Raw genomic sequence first — 20,914 nt, forward strand, 5'->3', positions numbered from 1 at the left:
GAGTGGCTCCTCCTCCTTTTCTTCCTCTTTCTCCTCTTCCTCTCATGTTCATCTGTTCCTAATCCTGAAACAAACCCAGATCCCCTGCCTGCTCTTTTTTGGTGAGTGCTAAAGTTAGGGGGAACAAATCATAGCAGGCAAATTAATAGTGGTATTGTTAAAGAAAAATGTTTTCTTTCTGTCCTTGTAAACCTGGTTCCCAAGAACAGTAACCTAATTCTGGAGTGAAACTTGAAAAGTTGGCTATCTGAAAAGCAGAAGAGGTTCTTGAAAGGACAACTAAGAGGAAGGAGGCGTGAAGGAGGTTTTTGCTTCCCTTGTTCTCTGTCTAGAAACCTTACAACAGAGGTTCCTAAGCAGTAAGCAGCAGAGGACTTCTGAGCAGATGGAAATGGTTTATGAAGGCGGACTGAATCCTGGTCTGCCTCAGAAATAGTGTGGCCAGCAGGGCTAGGGAAGTGGTTGTCCCCTTGTATGTGGCACTGATAAGACCGTACCTCAAATGCTGTGTTCAGTTTTGAGCCCCTCGATACAAGAGGATATTGAGTTGCTTGAGTGTACTCAGAGAATAACAACGAAGCTGGTGAAGGGACTAGAAAACAAGACCTACAAGGAGTGGCTGAGGGAATTGCAGTTGTTTAGTCTGGAGAAGAGAAAGCTTGAGGGAAACCTCATCGCTCTCTAGAGCTACTTGAAAGGAGGTTGCATTGAGGGTGGTGTTAGTCTCTTTTCTCAGGTGACAAGTGATAGGATACGAGGAAAAGGTCTCAAGTTGCACCAGGGGAAGTTTAGGTTGGGCATTAAGAAGAATTTCTTGACAGACAGGGTGATTAGGCATTGGAACGAGTTGCCCAGGGGAGTGATGGAGTTCCCAGTCCCTGGAGGTATTTAAGAGACGAGTGGACATGGAACCAAGGAACATGGTTTAGTGATGGGACTCAGTACATCTGGGTGATGGTTGAACTTGGTGATCTTGAAGGTCTTTTCAAACCTAGATGATTCTATTTTTTCTATGACCGTAAGTTCTTGCAACAAAAAGAGCCAGGGGTACAGCTTCCTTTTCTACTTTATGAAGGTGACTTTTTCTTTCTCCTTGTATCTCCCAGCTGCACCCCAAGCTATTAATCCTTTTTTGTCTTTGTATGTAGTGCATACTGTATTTCACCTGCCTTTCTTCTCTAGTTTGCTTCTGACTCTGAGGACTATATTAGAGCTGAAAATGTGATTATTCCACTAGACTCCAGTGAATATCTCTCTTATTCAGATAAAAAATACTCTGACTAGTAGCCTTATTTTTCTTATCAGGAAGACTTGAAGGGTATGTTGTCCAGGACTCAAGTAACTCGATGTCTTTTGCTCTCCATCTTTTTTATAAGCCCCCTTTAAATACTGAAAAGCTGCAATAAGGTCACCCCAGAGCCTTCTCTTCTGTAGGCTGAACAGCCCCAGCTCTCTTAGCCAAGGAGAGGTGCTCCAGCCCTCTGATCAACTTTGTAGCCCTCTGGACCCATTCTGACAGATCAACATCCTTCTTGTGCTGGGGGACCCAGACCTGCACTCCAAGTAGGCCCTCACAAGGGCAGAGCAGAGAGGGATAATCGCCTCCCTCAGCCTGCTGGCCACTCCTCATGCCACTGTCATGGCACCTTCTGTCTGCCAGAAATCTGTCCCTGAATACCATAATTCTGGTTGGCTATGGGCAGAGTAGGTTTTGGGAGTACGTGAATAAATTAACAATAAATTGGCTGAAATTGGCCTATTCTTGTTGCAAGCTCCTGTTCCAAGAGGTGCTGAAGATTTACTGCATGTTTTCTTTCTCAGAGGTATGAGTCAAACTTTTAATTAAGGCAGATTCTTTAACATGAAAACCCCTGTAAAACTGATCATTAGAAATCAGTAAATACCAATACAGATATGTTGTTTCTTCTTTTTCTTCCTGCCATTTTTGGAAGACAAGCTGGAATTGTTACCTACTTTATTATTACTATTTTATTTTCACTCTACCCAAGCATTATTTTTCTTAATTTGGATTAAATGTCACGTGTGCAATTCATTTAACGTACGTATACAATCATCGTCATACTGTATCATTTGGCTTAGTCATGTGTGTCTGTTCCTGGTCAACACTAGATGCCTGGAGAGGCATGTAAGAACAGGGAAGGCAGAGAGATAATGATTTTAAATCAGTATATTTTCTTAGTCTCCAGCAATTTATGACATGAGACTAGGCTAAAGGTGTTACCTTGTATTTAGTAACCTTTTGCAGATTTTTCTGTTGTGAGATTATGTAGTTGTTCTTGAATTCGTGTAGTCCTTTAAAGGTTGCAGTAATCTGCTGCAAAGTGTTCTGTTGTGTATGTTGTAGGAAGAGGTATTTGTTCTGAACCTGGCAGCAACTGATTTTATTTAAAATAAATTTGTTCTTGTACTGGAAGAGAAAGGAACAATTATTCCCTAGTTGCTACTGTTCGCAAGTTGATGTTACTTCTTTCCTCCTTTTTGTTTTATAATCTTTTTTTCTTTTTTTTTGGTCTGAAATGCTTTTGATCGAAATGATTAAAATAAAAAGCTGGTAAATTTTAACTTGTATAAAGTTGTGTGGATTTAGAACAGTATGGAGTTTGCAGCCATCCGTGGTCCTATACAAATGTTTAAAGCTCATCTTTATGGGTGTTTATCTGGGAGGAATGAGAACAGGAGATTCAGAGGAAAGGATGTAAAATTTCACATCACAGCAAGTTGGTATTGAAATTATTTTTATAGTGGCTTAATTATAACTGCAATTCTAATAAATGATTGAGGGTGGTTGTTTTTTAACTCAATCTATACTAGGTTTTCTATATGTGCTTAGTGGGGTTGGACTGGAATATGGACAAGGTTAACCAATTAACATTTTTGAATTTTCCATTCTTTATAGGATGGGATGAATATGTGCATGTTTATGCAAAACACCTTAACCAGACTCATGAGGTAATATATTTTCTTTACCCTTCTTTATGAAGTAATTATAATGATTGAAATATGTTTTGGCTAACTCTTTAATCGGATGTTTTAAATATTAAATTTTGAATCCCAGACCTTGTATTTGCATATGTTAATGATGTAAGTATTTGTGGATTTTAAATTAGGCCTTGACATTTTGCAACTATTATTAGACTTTCCAGAGATTGGAACAGAAAAATACCTATAGGTTTCTATGTGGAGAGATGGGAGATAACTATAGTTAAGAAAGCATAGGCCTTTAATGTTTCTGAAGCTGACTTCTGTAACTCAGTAGAAATTGCTTGCTCTTAACAAGCAAGCAGGGCTAGCTTATGCAGCCCACGCAGGTAACATTTATTTAATATATTTATTTAATCTTCCCACTTCATAAGAGGAATGTATTCAGTTCTACCATCTGGTACTCCTGACTTTTTTTTCCTTTCTTTTAGATTCAGCTTCCCATAAGAAATCATGTTTCTATTACATGCATGTATTGCAGATTCCATTTTTTGACTGCTTGGGGTTTTGTTAAGATAAATATTTTATGTTTTCAAATAGTATACATGAGAAAATGTTATGAGCTAACATTATTCTGCAAAACTGCCCAGGAGATTGGAGACTTATTCTTAGTAGTACTGTATTGGAAGGAATCCTCAGGAGCAGAATTAGAACCCATTTGTATAATTTGGCCTTGGTATAATCAAAAGCGATGTGGCAAAGCAAAGAAGAAGATGTATGAAGATTAAAATCTCACCTCAGGTATCTTAACTTAAAGTATATGGCACTGTATTCCAGTTGTAGTTCAGGTGGAGCACTAAATTGCTCTCTGGAAAGATCTATCTTAGATGGATCGCTCTCCCTCAGAGGGAGCTGAGGCAAACTCTGATCATGAAGGAGGTGCCTCAAACAGATGAGATAAGTGTGGATGTAGAGTGCTTGGACCCATATCTTCTGGTTCCCCACAGACCGTAGGAATAATGAGGTTACCATTGCACAAATCGTTGTGTTAAGTGTGCTGCAGCTAGCAAGTGGACTTGGGCCATAAGAAATTCGTGGTGCTTCTCTTAAAGTAGAAGTAAAACCAAATACCAGATTGTGATTGGGAGGCTGACTTCTGAATGTAGTTTTAACACTGCTTAATGAGTTAAATTCCTCTTTGTAGTAAAAGATGTATCAGCACACAAGTCTGGGACTGACCAGTTGTCTTCCTTTCTTAGGGTACTTGCCTTATCCTAAGTCAGTCACTGTTTATTAATATTGATTTCACAATGACAGTAGGAAACGAGTTTCTCCCCACATACTCTTCCTTTCCTCTGTCCTTTGAATTACCTTGAACATGATTAAATACAACACCATCAGAGGTAGCGGATTGTTGCTATCCTCAAAGGCCAGTTTTGTCCTCCGAAAAAAGTTTTATTGATGTTTGAGATGATAGCACTGCTGTTTGAAGAAGCTTGCTGAAGTTGTCATGCTGAATCTCATTGTTTCTCAATAACCGAGCTGTGCAGTTCTTAGGGTCCCTTTTTAGTGCTCTCTGTATTGTCCTGGCTTAGTGTAGAGTCTTGTGTTGTCCTGTCGTTCCTTCTTGTAGATAGTCTTCTCAGGTATAATCGTAGCATGCATTTTTTTCATAATATAGTACATGATCTGCTTTACTGTGATTCCATTAGATATTTCTGTCTTGCTGTTGCATCATGGCTCCCATATTAATTATGAAATAATGGATTTAGTGGAAGTGGAATTGGTATTGTGCTGCTAACCTGCAAAGATGTTATTGAAAAAAATCGATAGATTTGAATTCAAAGATTGAATGAGTTAGAACAGAATGTTCTTCTGAGCTTTTACTATAAAGATAGTTTGTCTTTGATCATTTCTAAGAATAAAAGAATGAATTTTGCTTGCAAAATTCTCTTGTGTAGATTGCCATTGATCAGTGTTGCACTAATCCAAGGAAAAGCTATTGGAGGAGGAGCAGAGCTTACCACAGCATGTGATTTCAGGTAAGATTAACAGTTTCAGTAGCCACCACGTTGTATCAGTGATTTAATGACTGTTCCTATGAAAAGTTGGAAGCTTTAGGTACCACTTTAACTTGGAGTCCCATCACAGAATCATAGAATCATTCAGGTTAGAAAAGACCTCTAATATCAACAATATCAATAATAAAAGTTCAACCTTAAACCGAGCACTGCCAAATCCACCATTAAACCATGTCACTAAGCAGTACATCTAAATGAAGACCTCCGGGGATGGTGTCTCAACTACTTCTCTGGGCAGCCTCTTACCATACTTCGCAACTATTTCAGAGAGAAAATTTTCCTAATATCCAACCTAAACCTCCCCTGGTGCAACTTAGGGCCATTTCCTTTTGTCTTATCACTTGTTGCTTGGGAGAAGATACCAACACCCACCCTGCTATAGCCTCCTTTAAGGTAATTGTAAAGTGTTATAAGGTCTCCCCTGAGCCTCCTTTTCTCCAGGCTAAAAAACCTCTAACTCCTTCAGGCGCACCTCATAAGACTTGTTCTTCAGACCCTTCACCAGCTTCGTTGCCTTTCAAGACATTTGGAATTGGGCCTTGGTCAGCAGACTTCTGGAAACTCCAACTTTTTTTCGTATGATAGTACAAATGAGAGATTACTTACTGCTGAGTTACACAGTTTGAAAAACCTGTGTAAAACAAGAACAGTGACGAACTTTAGCAACTGTCTGTCACAGACAAAGTGGTTCCAAGATCTTGTACGTGAGTGAGAGGCAGGAAGACTGCATAATTGTATATCTCTTTATGTCTCTTTTTGTTGCAGTTGTAAGTAAAAATAAATAAAACTGTCCATTTATCTTGTATTTAGTGTTGTGGAATTACTATTTGCAGCATAATTGTCATACAGTTTTTGAAACAGGTTTGAGATGCAGAGGAAAGCAAATAAGGTTCTATTCCTGTTTTTTTCCATGCAGGTGCAGGGATTTGCCAGCATGAAACAACCAGCAAAAATAGAGGGCTTTAATTAAAGAGGCTGAATGCAGAACAGGAACTGGAGGAAACTAACATAATAAAATGTCACTTTATTTAAACAGTTGCTAATGTGCAGACAGACAGCCTACAGATGTAGCAGGATTAGCACTGCACACAGCCTCTCTGAAAATGAGGAACTTTCAGTGAAGTTTTTATCGAAGAGAAAGAAATGTGCTCTTTAAGAGGGCCTTGGTGCCTGAAGTGACAAAGAAATTGGCCAAAAGCTGAAAGTACTTACTTGCAAAAATAATTTAGACTATTCATGCTGTTCCAGGTATCAAAACCAGGCTTTGCAAAGAGGAGATGGCATCCATGTTGTTTGAGCCACTCAGAAGCAGTGAATGGCTTTGAAACTTTTGCTTTGAAACTACATTCAGCTGGATCTTTCTTCATGTCTACACAGCATTTAGTGTAGATATGAAGAAGCATTAAGCTCTGACTATGGCCTCTGAGTAATGCTGTACTATAAATACCTGGTAAGAAGTGCCATGTTTGATAGCTGTAGAGTTGACCGGACAGTTTTATCTGGGAGATCTAGTAGATCTTACTGTATCTGTGAGTCCACTGACAGAAGGTGGATCCTGTTATCCCTAAGGAGGAGTTTAAGGCATGTGAGCATAATGAGATGGAAATCTTTTGCCTTTCTAAAACATATACTTTCTACTCTTACTCCAGCTATGTTGTTTGACATACTGTATAATTATAATCATTGTCAAGTAGCTCTTATTTGCATGAAGTGAGCAGCTGCAATTCCTCTGATGTGCTGCCATAATTTTCGCAATAACTACAGCTGTTGATCTGTCTTCCACTGCTTTCTAACACACCCATCCAGTGCAATCACATAATAGCAATTCAGAAGAAGCAAATGGGACTTAATTAATAACAGAAACAAGATAGAGAAACATTCTCTGTGCTGTTGTTATTGCACTTGAATTTGAGGCTTTTAATACTGGGCAACAAAATCCTAGTTCTCTGAGGGCTATGAACAGATAGTTGTGGAACAGAAATTTTGTCCTGAATCACTAGATACCAAAAGAGGAACTTGAGAACAGAGATCAGAGAGGTTTGTTTTCTTCCTTCAATAAACTACAGTGTTTTGTTTTTGTTTTTTAAATGAGGGTGAGTGAGTTGTAGCTGCTTTTGATTTAATTTTTCAAATCCACTTCTATTTTTCACAGTTATCATGTTAAACTAATAAAGGTCTTGGTCCTGGCCTGAAAAACTTTCTTATTTTCATCTCTACCTTAGTACTGCCTTAACTGTACTGATGCTGTTGAAGTGATTCACTTGAACTAAAATGACTTACGTACCTCCTCAGAAATGCACTCTGGCAGCATGATGCACATCTATACTGGAGCAGAGGTGTGGACAAATTCAATTTTAAAATATCTGATGTGGTTTAATATGTTACTGATGTAGTACACTGTTCTTCCAGTGGCAGTTGTTGTGGTTAATTGTCTCTTACTCTCTTTTCAGCCAGCTCATGTAAAATCGGACTAGGGAGGTCTTGCATGAACTTTGGCACATTTATTGCTGACATAAGGGCAGTGATGAAAAGCAGAAGCATTTTAAGTCACTCCGCTTCGGTTTGGAAGAGGATGTCTTCTCAAGACATCATCTTCAATCTTATCTTACTTTATGGACTGTTGCAGTACATCTCTTCATAAGAAGGAAGGTCCTTATAAGATTGTAAACAAATGATTTAAAAAAATAATTCTCCAGACAAGTGCAAGGTAATTATAATCCTTTCAGACTTTTTTCTGATATGAAAGTTGGGAAGATAAGGCTTCTGACACTATAATTAATCTCAATTATATCTGTAAATCTGAGTAACATAAAACAGTGTATGTATGAAACTTGTTTTGGCAGCAAGGCTTTTTTGGTAGTTTCAAGAAGTCTAGACTGCTTTCAGTGTGCCACTGCTGTGTATTTTTTCTGAGTCTGCAAAGATGGCTGTGGGATTCTGCCACCAAATGTCAGTGTACATTGCAGTTCTGCATGACGCTGCTGCCATTTCAGCGGAGTGCACAAATGGCTGCGTGTATTGGGTTCACGTGGCGAGGTTTTGGTAGTGGGGGGCTGCAAGGGTGGCCTCTGTGAGAAGAATCCAGAAGCTGCCCCCATGCTAGGTACGGGCCAGTTTCAGTCGGCTCCAAACGGACCCGCTGCTGGCCAGAGACAAGCCAGGGAGTGACATTGGTTGGGCCTCTGGGAGAACAGGCTGAAGAAAGGGAAACACCTGCTGCACAACAGCAGCTGGGAGAGCAAGGAGCAAGAACCAGCTCGGCAGACCCCTAAGTCGGTGCAGCAGGAGGGCAGGAGGTGCTCCAGGCACGCAGCAGCAGTTCCCCTGCGGCCTGTGGAGAGGCCCCTGGTGGAGCAGGCTGTCCCCCTGCAGCCCATGGGTCCCACACGGAGCAGATCTCCACGCTGCAGCCCGTGGAGGAGCCCCCGGTGGAGCAGGTGGATGTGGCCTGGAGGAGGCTGCGGCCCATGGAGAGCCCCCGCAGGAGCAGGCCCCGGGCCGGAGCTGCAGCCCGTGGAGAGGAGCCCACGCAGGAGCAGGGGGCCTGGGGGGAGCTGCCGCCCGTGGGGGACCCGTGCTGGAGCAGTTTGCTCCTGGGGGATGGACCCCGTGGTACGGAGCCGTGTGGGAGCAGTGCTTGGAGAGCTGCTGCCTGTGGGCAGCCCCCGCAGGCTCAGTTCGGGCAGGACGGCATCCCGTGGGAGGGACCCCACGGGGAGCAGGGGCAGGGAGGGACCGTGAGGGAGCGGCGGAGACGAAGCGTCAGGGACTGACCGCAGCCCCCATTCCCTGTCCCCCTGTGCTGGCTGGGAAGAGGAGGTAGAAGAGGGCTGATGGGGGGGGGGGGGGGGGGGAGGGGGCGGCTTTCACCCGATTCAGTGATGTAATTTTACAAAAAAGCGAAATGAAATACCCATTTTGAGTTCTCTGTGTACAGAAACCTGAAGTGTATTTTGTATGCCCAGTGCATGAGTTTAAGGAGAGCTGAGTTTACAGGGTTGGTTAAGGAATTTGGACAAGAATTATAGTGGTTTGCTGGGCAATGAAGTAAAAATTAAATACGGGGCAGAAAGAGTTAGATAAGGGATCTGGCTGTGCAATTAGCAGAACACAATGATCTCTGAGCATATTAGCATCAGTGGGCTACCAGCCAATAGCTGGAACAACTGGCTTTGAATTCTGAACAGGCTTGTCTTCTGTTTCACATTGATGCCTCTGAGAAATCGCACTGGGGCAATCTGTAGGTCGTTTAGACACCTCAGCAGCTTTGAAAATCTGGCCCTATCTCACTTGACAAATGAACCTCATTGTACCTGGTGCTTTTGAAAAATATAGTCTCTTCCCCTGCGCCCCCCTTTTTCTTCTCTAATACTACTGCAGTCAAAATAGTCAATTGTGAATCCAATTTAAAAGATGGTGTCTCCAGGCAGAGGGCAAGAGTACCAAGATAGAAAGCTACACCCTTCTCATAATATTGACCGCAAAATGGTCAGTAGAGGCAGAAGTATTATTTTCTTTTTTAGAAAATAAATCAACTATAATTTCTTCAGGTGGCACTGATGTTTCATAGTTAAATTACAAAGGGCCAATTTCATTACTCTTGTTTGTGCCGAGTAGTATCTTATCTTGTAAAAAGCAGCATTGATTTAAAGAAGCATTTGCGTTCTGAGCAGTCTTCTGCTCTGTCTCGAATGGCAGAATGAAGTTTTTAACGGGAGGCAGCTTTATCCTAGCAGTACTGCATTGATATCAAATTGGCCTTGCTGCATTTGAATTAAATGTTTTCTGCATTTTTGTGAAACATGTAGGCGTGCTTCTTATTATATTAAGGTGATAGATGTGTTCCGTCAAACAAAGAGGTACTTTTGCTGTTTGTGTTTGTGATGACTTGTTTATATACTTTACAAGCATATGCTTAGTGCATTAAATGTAACAGACAAAATGCCAGGAGCCGAAGAAAGTACAAGTGCTACATAGATGTAGGCCCACTATGACTGATTTCTCGGTTGTAGACAGTCATCCTTTTATTAGGCTACAGTTCATTTGTTGCTCCTTTGAAAAAAAAAAAAAAAGAGAGAGAGGAAAAAGAAAAAGGCTTTAGAAATGTTAATATTCTACAGTAAGCTTTTCCAAGAATTGGTTTCAGAATGTCAGAGCACAACACAGTAGCTTCTTTGTAAATATTTTGCTGTATGCAAGGATTTCAGCTTTCATTTTTATCAGAAGGAGCTTTTAGGTATACAGGATGTTGCCGTTTGAAAAAAAGAGGACCTCAGTACATAGCAGCTCTTTTCTCTGTGCAGAGCATGATATGAATGTTATGGGATGGAATTCACATATTCACGAGTTCTTGCAAAGTCCAGGCTGACAAAGCACTTTCCATCAGAAGTGACTCCATAACGTCGCTGCACGTTGTCAGGAACAGAATCGGTAGCTAGGTCTAAGAATGGGTTCTGACAACTTCAGGTGCTTGCTGTATGCCACAAATCACTCGTTTAGCTGTATTAACTTCCCCTCTCATATATATATATATATATTCTTATATATATATGAATGAGATATAAATATATATAATGAATGAGAGGGAACGTGTGTGTGTGTATCTACACATAAAACCTCCTTCAAATCAGTCGGTAATTTTAGAATTTCATTGCAGTCATGCATCACTTTCCATTTTAGAGCCCTGGGAGCTTTGTTAGTACAATTTTCTGACGAATTTTCAGAGAGATGGATTATGGTTTTAAAAGTTTCACGTCACCTGCCTATAAGGAGACTGTGTGACCTGGCACACTTGATGTCTGGTTAAGCAATCACAGCACTGCTAGAAATGGACTTGAGAACCTATATTTTTGGAATTATGTTTATGGACTAGTATTGCTTTTTCTTTATTACCAGTTTTTATTGGCTTTTGAAGTTCACGTGTTTACAGTCTTCCACACAAAGGATTTTTTTGCATACAGTCTACAGTTCAGATTTACTACCGTTTGGTTTTACTGGAAATGTAAATAACAGCAACAGAACATGAATTTGAGTTGAAGTTTTCTTTTTGAGGCTGTTTTTGTTGTTGTTTTTGGTAGGGATTTACTTCATCCTTTTTTTTTTTCCCCATTGGGAAAACAAATTATCTTATTGTAAAAGACAGAGTGTTTTGTCATCAGCATGTATCTACCTTTTTGACCACTTCTACCATGCAACCTTATGTCCTTTCTCTTGAATAACCCTGTATGCAGCCGATTCTCTGCTGCGCAGTAATAATAGAGATAGCCCAGATAATGGAAAATCTAGATAAGACAGATTTTAGGGAATGCAGAGCTGGATCCATGCTGACTCCTGCTGAGACACCAGGCTGTCATTCAACTGTAGGGAAGCATTCGAGGTTCATGGAGAATTAGTTTAGGAAGAGTAGAAATGCACGGAAATCAGCCGTTATGACTGCATCTGTAAAGTGACTCAGCCCCAGTTTAGATAAACTGCCTCCAGGTATTTGGGTTTGACACTCAATTGCTGATCTTCACTACCAAAATAATTATTTTTAATATCAGATTGCTCCGCAAGTTGGTTAATGTAAAGTCCAAGAAGGACTTACATATTCAAGTCTGCTGATTCTGAGGTGGGGTTATATTGAGCTGTGATTTCATGGGAAGGGCAAACTGGCTGAACAGCTCACCTTAATGTTGGATGACGATGTTCCTGCTGCCATTCCCAGCTCGCTGCTTACTGGTTTGCAAAGCACCAGTGAAAATGCCAGTATGAATCAATTATCAAACCTAAAAGCAACAGAAAGGCTGGACATTTTTTGTTCCTCTGGTGATTTTATGTGATTTTCAGCAGGCTAGTAATGGCTACAATCAATATACAGGAGGAATTCAGTGTCTGGGAGAGGATAACGAAGAACAGGAGGGGATGGGAATACAATCTTCTAGTAAGCAGTTAGCAGTTAGTAAGAAATGAGTTGCTGCTGTTGTAACTCAGCAGTCGCGGTTAAGAATAAATAAAATTGTAAGTACTTACATCAAATAAATTCCTATTTTACTTAAACTGTTGTATGTTTAAGACCTCCTGGTGTATCCATGGTATGTTACTAGGTGTTATCCCCCAGTTGTGTTATATGTTGATGCATTCATAAACAAAAAGCAAATATATGGACTGAGGAAAAAACAGTAATTTCAGTTAGTATGGATTTGTCTGTGTTAGAGAGAAAAATCAGAAATAAAAAGATACCAGGGGAAATGATACTTCTGGTGCCAAGAGAAATGGTCACACGCTTAGGCATGTTTGTGGAGGTTTTCCAACAGCTTGCTGAAAATGTGCCTGTGCCTTGTCTGGCTAGTCTTGAACTTACCACCAGGTAGTGAGCTGAAACTGTCTGTAGTTCCCCATCAATATAGGTAATGTGCTAGATTGAAAAGTTGAAAAGGTGAAGAAGCTGGTTACTGTTTGTAATGTGGAATTTTAATCTTAAATTCTCCATCCCATTTAAGCCTTTTTGAGATATGCCATTGTGATGCCACTTCCCCACTCCAAAAAAAAAAAAAAAAAAAAAAATCTGAAATCATATAACCAATATAAATGTATCTGGAAAACTTGAAACAGCCACTGTGATTGTTTTAAAAAGAAAAAAAAATGGTATGGGTTCATTAACGTGGTAACTCGACAAAATGGCATCATGTCATCATTTCATCAGCAGTGATTTCAAATGATCTTTCTGCTGTAGTCAGAAATTGTTGTGTAGGATGTGCAAATTCAGCATCAGTAACACTGCACACAGAGATGGTTGAATTTCGATGTGTGTCTTGTTACCCTAGTTCTTGCAAAGGTTTGTTAGTGTGATGCTATGGTGGTTTTTAATCCTTTAAAGCCGTGGGTTGCAGAAATGTGATATCTCAAACACATCATAAAGTAATAGAGCAGGTTGGATCTTGCAACTCTTAGGGTTGATGTTAAGAAATGTTGTTACTTTCCAGGCAGCTGAGTTCAGCAGAGCAAAGTGATCTCTGCCTATTTGACATTTCAGGTACCAATCTCTGAGCCAGGTTTTTGGGAAAACTTCCCCTCCCCTGTCTGTGTCAGCAGGTGGAGACGAGCAAAGAATATGACTGAAATGTTCCTGATTTAAGAGGCTCTTGAATTTGGTCCAGGAGGATTTTGTTCTGCTTTCTTTGGTCTTGATAAACATATATGACAGAAATAAAGATTTGGGAAACAGGTTATTAGCACAGGTATATACGCTGCAAAAGAATGTTACCCACGAATGGTCATTTTTCATTGAAAAATCTGGAAAATATCTCCATTTCTAATGGAAATTTTTGCTCAAGTCCAAAAGGCATATGTGTTGTTGAAAAGGTTTATTTGAACGAAATCCAAATGGCTGCAGTTCCTTTTCTGGAAGGGAAGACTCATGTAACATTTTAGATTTCCAGCATGAGTAATTTTTGTGTGAGCCTTATTTTGGCTTTCACTCACTTGTGTGTTTAGACTTCAGCAGGCTGTAAAGCGTAGCCGATACCTGCTTCGTGGGTAAGACCAAAGTGCTGTGTCAGGTTGGAAGCTGCTCTGAAAATAATGGTGTGGTAGCGGAGGTTGCGGCGTGTCTGTGGCTGGGACCACTGGCACACAGGGAACAGAAATAAAGTCATAGCTGGGAGTTGGAGGAGTGTTGGCGAGAAGGGCATCGGGACTTGGCAAGGAAGGAAAAATGCAGTGGCCCTCCGTTGGTTCCTGCAGTACAGCTGCAGGGAGGGAAGCAGACCGGGCACCATGGAGCACCAGGGCCAGTTAGGCCAAATCATTTTCCTTCTTGCTTTTTTTTATTATTATTTATTTTTAAAAATGACAAAAAAAAAAAAAAAAAAAACAAAAAGGGATCATCTTACTTCCCTTAATAGTGCTTGTGGAGTTTTAATCAGTCATGCTTTTTTGGGCACCTGTTTCTTGCCCCGTGATCTGTCATCTAATTCAGTTTTTTCATTCTTGCTACAGAAAAAAGTCTTGCTATAACTTCCAATATTCAGCTTAATTTATCCCTTTAAGAAGAAATGTGACTTTTTATAGCACACTTTTCTCTTTCTCTTTTCTGTGGCGCCGCAGGCAAGGAAGTGTCAGCCTGAAATAAAGAATTAGATTAAAAAACCCTAATCCAGAACTGCTGGGCGAAGAGCCTTCATCCTTAGCTGACTTCTGGGAGATCCTGGTACAGAAAGAGATGAGAAGAGCCATCAGTATGGACTGCAGCCAGTGTTACGATGAGCATCATCACCTCAGGAGGCTTTTAGGGGGCCATTCCTACCTTTTCTTGGCTGAGGCTGCCCCCCTGCTCCCCCTGTGAGCTATTAGCAACAACTTCTTTCCCTCTGTTTTTTTCCTTCCATAACAGTCTTTCTGGCCCTGTTTTTAGCAGTTCTCCTCTGATCAGGGAAGTGCTTGAGAAATAAACCTCCTTCAGTGCTCTGGTCGTTCTCACACAGCCACGTTGTGGACCAGTTTTAGTCTGGTTCTTGCCAGATCACGCAAAGTGTGTTCTGCTGCTTTAATGCACAAGTTTTTACTGCTGATAGGCACTTTCAGAGTTTTTCTGTGTGCAGGCATTGCTACTGAGGAGGTGCTGGTTTTTCTGATTTCTGTAATCTGCTTATTAGAATTTAAATCCTGTTATCCAGTGCATCTTTTTCTAGCAAACAGTATTATTTTGTGCTTCTTCCCTGGAGTGGCTTCATTTGAAATTGGAAATCTTGCAGTCTCTTTGAGTTGACTCTGTGCCTTCTGGGAGCTCACCTTCCTTTGAATGCCTCAAAGTTTGGGCATTCCTGCTAAAATGCCTTATGTCTGTTTACCAGTCTTTGCTTCGATTTCTCTGTATTCCATCTCTGCCTGAATTTTTTGTTACCTCCAACTCTTCATTACCATGCCTCACCTTTTTTTGATCCACGACTCCACTTTTCAGGATTTTAGCATCTACCAAATGTTTTGTGATTTAAGTGAAAATATGACTTTTTTGTTCTTTTTTCCACATTTTATTTGATTCTGGGTTGATGTTAGAAGGCACGATAGGCACGGTTATAAATGGTTATTTTAAGGTTCCCCCTCAAATGTGCATCTCATTGTTTAGGTCCATCTGCTCCCCTCTGGGAAGTGGCTTGGGTTTCCCAGCCAACCCAGAACAATGTTAGCTCTTCCTTAAGAAAATACATCTGTCATTAGGAGGCTCTTTCTCAGTCCAGGTTTTGACCCTAATTCTTTGGGGTTTCCAGGTTTTCCAGGAAAATCTGACTGGAGGGCAGCAATGAAAGGTAAAGGCAATAGATGCTGGGGAGAAGCGAAATATTTTTTCCTAGGCTACTTTAAGTAAACCTTGGGGGAGGGGGGGGCGTAATGAATGCACTGAGAGTGTTACAAAATAATTCAGTAACTATAAATAAAATCCCATATAATCTGCAGTGCAGTTTGAAAAGAGCTGAGAGGAAAGTGAGCTCTTGTGTTGGTGAGATTTCGTAAGCTGGCATTAAGCCTACTCCTTTGACACTGAGTTTTAGAAGGTGCCTAGAACACTCTGTACTTGGGAGACTAGGTGGGAATTTTTAAATTTTGGTTCTTGGATATCATTTTAATTTATATAAATCTCAAGTAGAGAAGGTAGGTTATTTATTTATTTATTTATGTGGGTTTTTTTTTTTTAATCACTGAAAGGATTTGAGACGGCTGACTTTCTAATGGGCTTATTAAAATAGTGGCTGGACCTACTTCTTTCCATTGCAGCCTTGTAGTAAAGAGTACAGATTAAAGTTTATAAATAGGAGGGATGATTAATGTACACGATCTTCTCTTACCCTAGTGAAATTTGGGATTGCGGAGCAGCTTTGTGCGATTGTATGTAAGCTATGTACAAGGGCCATAGTTTCCCCAAACTCTCTTAAACCATTTTCTCTTTATTTTTATGTTCTGTAGTGGTTACCATTTAGGTGCCCGTCAAGTGGATATTCGTGACTAAAGGATTTTCAGAAAGAGCAAAGATTTGTCAGTTTGTTTTTATGATGTCAGTCCGCACGGACTATGGTGGACAATTCCTTCATTTTGTAAGTTTTACAGTATTTTCACTTTGGGAGTCTCACCTCATGATGCCACGGCTCTGAAGCAGCAATTGCTGTGATGCCTCATTGTCTTAATCTTTCTGTGCGCTGGTCAGAAACACGAGAGGCTCCTCTCCATGAGGCAGAAGGTATGGGAGAGGAGCAGGGGAATTAGTACTGCAAGCTGTGCTGGGAAAGCACCGAGCAGTTATGGTGGCAGATATTCATTGCATTGTTACAGTTTGATAATCTGCTAAATATAATTAGCAAGGAGTCGTTGATTAAGTATATAGTCATGGCTTTTTGAGACCTTTAAAGCCTGTCCAATTGGGATTGAAAGACAGGTGAAATTATGACTAACTCAGGATGAACCCACTTGTTAGTATTTTCATAGAATTACGGTGTGTGTTTTTTTGGTGATAGATAATGTAGTAAAATAGCTGAATTTCAGAAAAAATCTTTAGCTGTTTTATCTAGATAATCACTTTACAGAGTGCCTGGGTAGTTATTTGGTGGTATAGTGATAAAAGAGACACTGCACTGCATAGGCAGAGATGGATTAATTAGTCCCAACTTGCTTTTTTGGAGGAGACTGTCTTATTCTTGAGGGTCTAATTCTAACAGCATCTGTCACAAAAACTGAAGTAAGGACAGGAAACTGCTCATCAGCAGCTTTGCTGACTGCCTCAATTATTTTAGTGTAGTACTGCATATTTCTTCTGCAGAATGTTCTCCACACAGTACCTTGCTGCTTCAAAACGCCTTTTTGATTGAAAAAATGACTGGTTAATTCGTTTGTTGTCTTAAGGTGAGTTTCTGTAATAACCATGGAAGGCTTGTGCCTTCCGAACAAGGCTAAAATTAGTTTTGTTTGTTTGTTTTTTAATTAAAAATAAAACCCCATACACTCTGCAATTAAATACCGATGAAAATATTCCTAGCCTTTCTGATAAGATTTATGATCCTAAGAATATTTTGAGAGACTAAATATTTATACAAGTTGTCACTAATAGAGCACAGCGTTGTAATACAATTAAGTATCAATATTTAGGTTTCCAGGTTAGGTCTCCATTGGCGTGAACCGATTAAATTTAGACAGTACTCTCATTTCAGGCTTTCTGTGGCTTTGTGAAGATGTGAAGGCAGTGGTTCATATTTAGGTCTTGTTTTCAGGGCTATATTCAGCAATTGCTTTTGCTGTTACAAGATTCTGGAGAAGCTAGAGATGAGTTTTACAGCAAATTACCACAGAGCATATAAAAGTCCTCAAGAATTTGAAAGTGAGGTCTCTTAGCAGTAAGAAAGCTGTGCAGTTTCTTACATGCTTAACCACCTGTATGTGCGTGGTGGGGAAGGCAGGGTTCAGATGTGTTAAATGGGAAGGCACATGGTATCTAGTGTATCTTTCTGACTGTAAGATCTGGAATGCAGATGTCGGAGGAGGATTGAGCACTCGGTACATGTTAAGACTTGGAGGGCTGTCTCCCATGCCAAAGAAGAAGGGGAGAAGGCATTACAGGAGCAACTCAAGGTAGGGTGCAGTGGTGGCAGCGCCTGATGCTGGTGCGGTGGCCCTTGCCCAGGCTTCAGGCCAGCTGCACCTGAATGCCAAAGCAATTGCTCCTTACAACAAGACCCCTTGGCAGCTCTGCCCGAGCCAAAGAACCAAAGCCCCAGGATGGGCTGGATGTGTGCAGCAAAGGGCAGGATTCTTCAGAGACCACTGGGACTTGGTTTTTGGGGCAGGGCAGGTGTTCCCAGCATGTACCGCAACCACTGATCGTAGATTTGCATGGTCCTTTTGTAGCCATGGGAAGAGCTTCATCCTGCTGTTGGCTGAATGCCCTTTTACACACTTGCATCTCCTCAGGCACAGATCGACCTCGGTTTTTATGTGCCATTACGGACGGTATGGGAGATCCCAGCTACTTGGGTGTGTAGCTTGTCCTGAGCTCTAGAGACCTATGGCAGTGCTTCTGCCTCCCATGAAAGGCACACACTGGCTTCTTTCTTTTAAGGAAATGCTCTTGCATCCCGCTGCCCTGTTTTACCTCATCTGAACGGTTAATGTTCTTCATTTGTCTGCTTTAAAGCTATTTTCTTTGCAAAGCCAGAGATGTAGTATGCTGCCTAGAAGATATTATTTTATTTATGTGGTGTGCTGGACCGAGCTGAAATAAAGGGCTTCTGTTCACAAATCAGGGCTTTTGTTGTGCAGATAAAGGAACTGGTAGTTTATTTCTTACCCTGATGCTATAAATTCAACAGACACAAATCTCTTTTGCTTTGTTTTCGCTTACGATTACAAATAACACCTTAGCTGAGTAAAACCACCCTATCTATTGCTTGTGTTCAGCAGCACTTTGTGTTTAAGAGTAGCACTCTTTTTTTTAAATTATTTTTTTTGGTGGGTTTTGCATGCATCAGCAAGTGGAGAAGGGAAGTTGGATTATGGATATTACCTGTGTAACTGTCTCTGCAGCCTCAGTCACCACAATCACTTGCTGCAAGGACCCACCACCAGTACTGGGATCCCCCATGCCACTTGGGGTGACGAAGAAGCATTAGGAAGGTAGAGAGGATGGGGTGCAATGTGCAGGTGAAGTGATGGGGCAGGGATTGTATTTTGGGTGTTGAGAAGCTGCAGTAGAACAGGAAAGATGTAGGGAATAGACACGGGATTTCTTGCTCAGTGTGGATTTGAGACCTGCTGCAACTGCTGGTTGTCCTGGTAGTACTCACCAAGCACAGCTGGAAAATCCTAAGCTAGTTACAGGTGAGCTTTTGTCACTTGCAAGCAAGGTCATCAAAGTTTCATGCCCACCTGGCAAAACGATTTCCATTTGCATGATCAGCACCAGCCACAGATAATGTAAGGTATGACCTCTAACAAAGTCTGTAACTTTCACTCCCCAGCAGTGTTTATTTTAAAAAGCTGTTTTAGCCACCTGTCAGCATAGCACGGCTGTTGCTTAATTTAACAAGAGTTAATTAAGCTGATGGCATATTGATGAGTGTATTAGGAAAATGTAGGCATTGGAAAAGTTTGTGACTGAATTGTACATGAACTTTATTCTTCTGTTGTTTGCTGGTTAGAAAAAATGTTTGGCCCTTGATTACCTTCTTTCTGTTACCATTTTCTTGGTAATTGTATTCTTTCTTTAATGTCTCTCTTTTGCTGTGCTTAAAGTACACGTGTGTGTGGTTTGGATGGTTGGTTGAAAGCCTTAGATATCAATATTGTGTGCTTCTGGTTTCTGTGAGTGATGACAGTCAGCCAAAATACCTGTGTGGCTGTCCATGACTGTTGCTTTTCATGTGTCTGGGTGTCTAGCATCGACCTTTTGCAAAAACGTCTAATTGTATTTGAATTCCTAATTCTATTATATGCTGTTATATTGTATATATCTCTTGCTCTACAGCATGCTGAACTTATGGATGCCTTTTAATTGTATCCTAAGGCCTTTGACACTGCTTTTTTTTTTTTTGTGTTGGTTATAGATTTACCAAAATTTATAGACTTATTACATAAAGTTGCCAAAATGCATAGAGGAAGTTAGCAGATTTAATGAAAGAACTTACACGACCCAAAGGCATAAGCTTTGCCCATTACTTGTGTTGGCTGCTGGTTTGAGAGCAAGCGGTGGGAGGCTGCAGGAGGCCAGCGTATCTGTGAGAGAGATGAAAGTCATCTCCTGCAGCTCGGGCTGCCTGCTCCAGAATAACCATAGCTGAGAACCAGGTGCTACAGCACTGTGTGATACTGCCTGCGTCCCTCCGTGGTGTGTCCGACTCATGCCAGATCACAGGAGAAGACTGGAAGTAAGGAGCTGTGTCCTTACGTGACACTGGGAGCCAAACAGGGATCGCAACAAAATCCAGGTTGTTGACAACATGCCTAATATTGTAGGCATCCTTCTTTCCATCATGGCTTTCAGAAGCATAGCGGTAAGAGTTTTTAAAACGCGTAAAATAGAAGACGGCATTTGTCATTAGTGCCCTTGCCTTGTCAGAGTTTAATTCAGACCCAAGAAGTGTAGGAAATGAGGAAGCGAGGGCCAGCACAGACCTTAATATCATCTCTGTTCTGCCCAAGGGACTGATGATACCTGTTGGAACAGGTCAGTAACACGAGTGCTGTAAAAAGCAGATTCAAGAAACTGAGAAGGCACGTTTTGGTTTGCATTATCTTTTCAGCCTTCATTGGATGTGCCCCAGCTTTGAGTAGCTGGAAGGTACTTTAGCACCGGAAAGCACTGACGTTTGCTCACAAGGAGTGCACCTTTGAGGACGCCAGCAGGCCTGTTTAAGTGTGGGGTTTGTTAGGTTGTGCCGTTAATGGCAGGCGAGGTTTTTTTTCAGATGCACTGTCAGTGAAGTGATGTGACAGTCAGCGCTTCGTGGGCGCAAGGAAATGTCAGAGCGAAGGAATCCTCCATCAAAGGTGAAGGGTTTGTAACATTTACTGAATCTGAGAACATTTTAAAATATACGGCAGGAACATTTGCTGTAGCTCTTGTTTGCTTCAGATGACTAACCCAGAATTGGATGCTTCCCATGGTAGCTGTGCTTTCTTCCTAGGGGTGTTGCAGTGTTTGTAACGTGGAATTACAATGTTCTCACAGAAGGTTTCTGCTGCACTTCGGTGCTTATGTTACCTTAAGCTTTCTTCTCCATTTTAAGACGTGAGGATTTCACTGCCCTTCACGTTCCTGAAGGCTGTTTCTCAGCTTGTAAGGTCTTCAGTTACACTGTGTGTGAACTACGTTTGATAAACCTTCCTTCAGTAGTGCCATGCAACAGATTGGTGTTTTTCTTAGGACAGGGAGG

At 41.1% G+C, this 20,914-nt stretch overlaps 1 protein-coding gene across 3 annotated transcripts in view; it reads left to right on the forward strand.

Annotated features, from left to right (window-relative positions):
- Positions 1-20,914, forward strand: part of ECHDC1 (ethylmalonyl-CoA decarboxylase 1) — a 38,007-nt gene that overhangs the window by 13,557 nt on the left and 3,536 nt on the right. For all 3 annotated transcript variants that reach the window (XM_080586841.1, XM_080586840.1, XM_080586839.1), the window contains exons 5-6: positions 2,918-2,970; positions 4,902-4,982. In XM_080586841.1, coding sequence (XP_080442967.1) covers positions 2,918-2,970; positions 4,902-4,982 — 134 coding nt within the window. The remainder of the gene's footprint in view (positions 1-2,917; positions 2,971-4,901; positions 4,983-20,914) is intronic.

The sequence above is a fragment of the Anser brachyrhynchus genome (assembly GCF_964034855.1).
Source record: "Anser brachyrhynchus genome assembly, chromosome: 3".
In the NCBI taxonomy this organism is placed as follows: Eukaryota; Metazoa; Chordata; class Aves; order Anseriformes; family Anatidae; genus Anser; species Anser brachyrhynchus.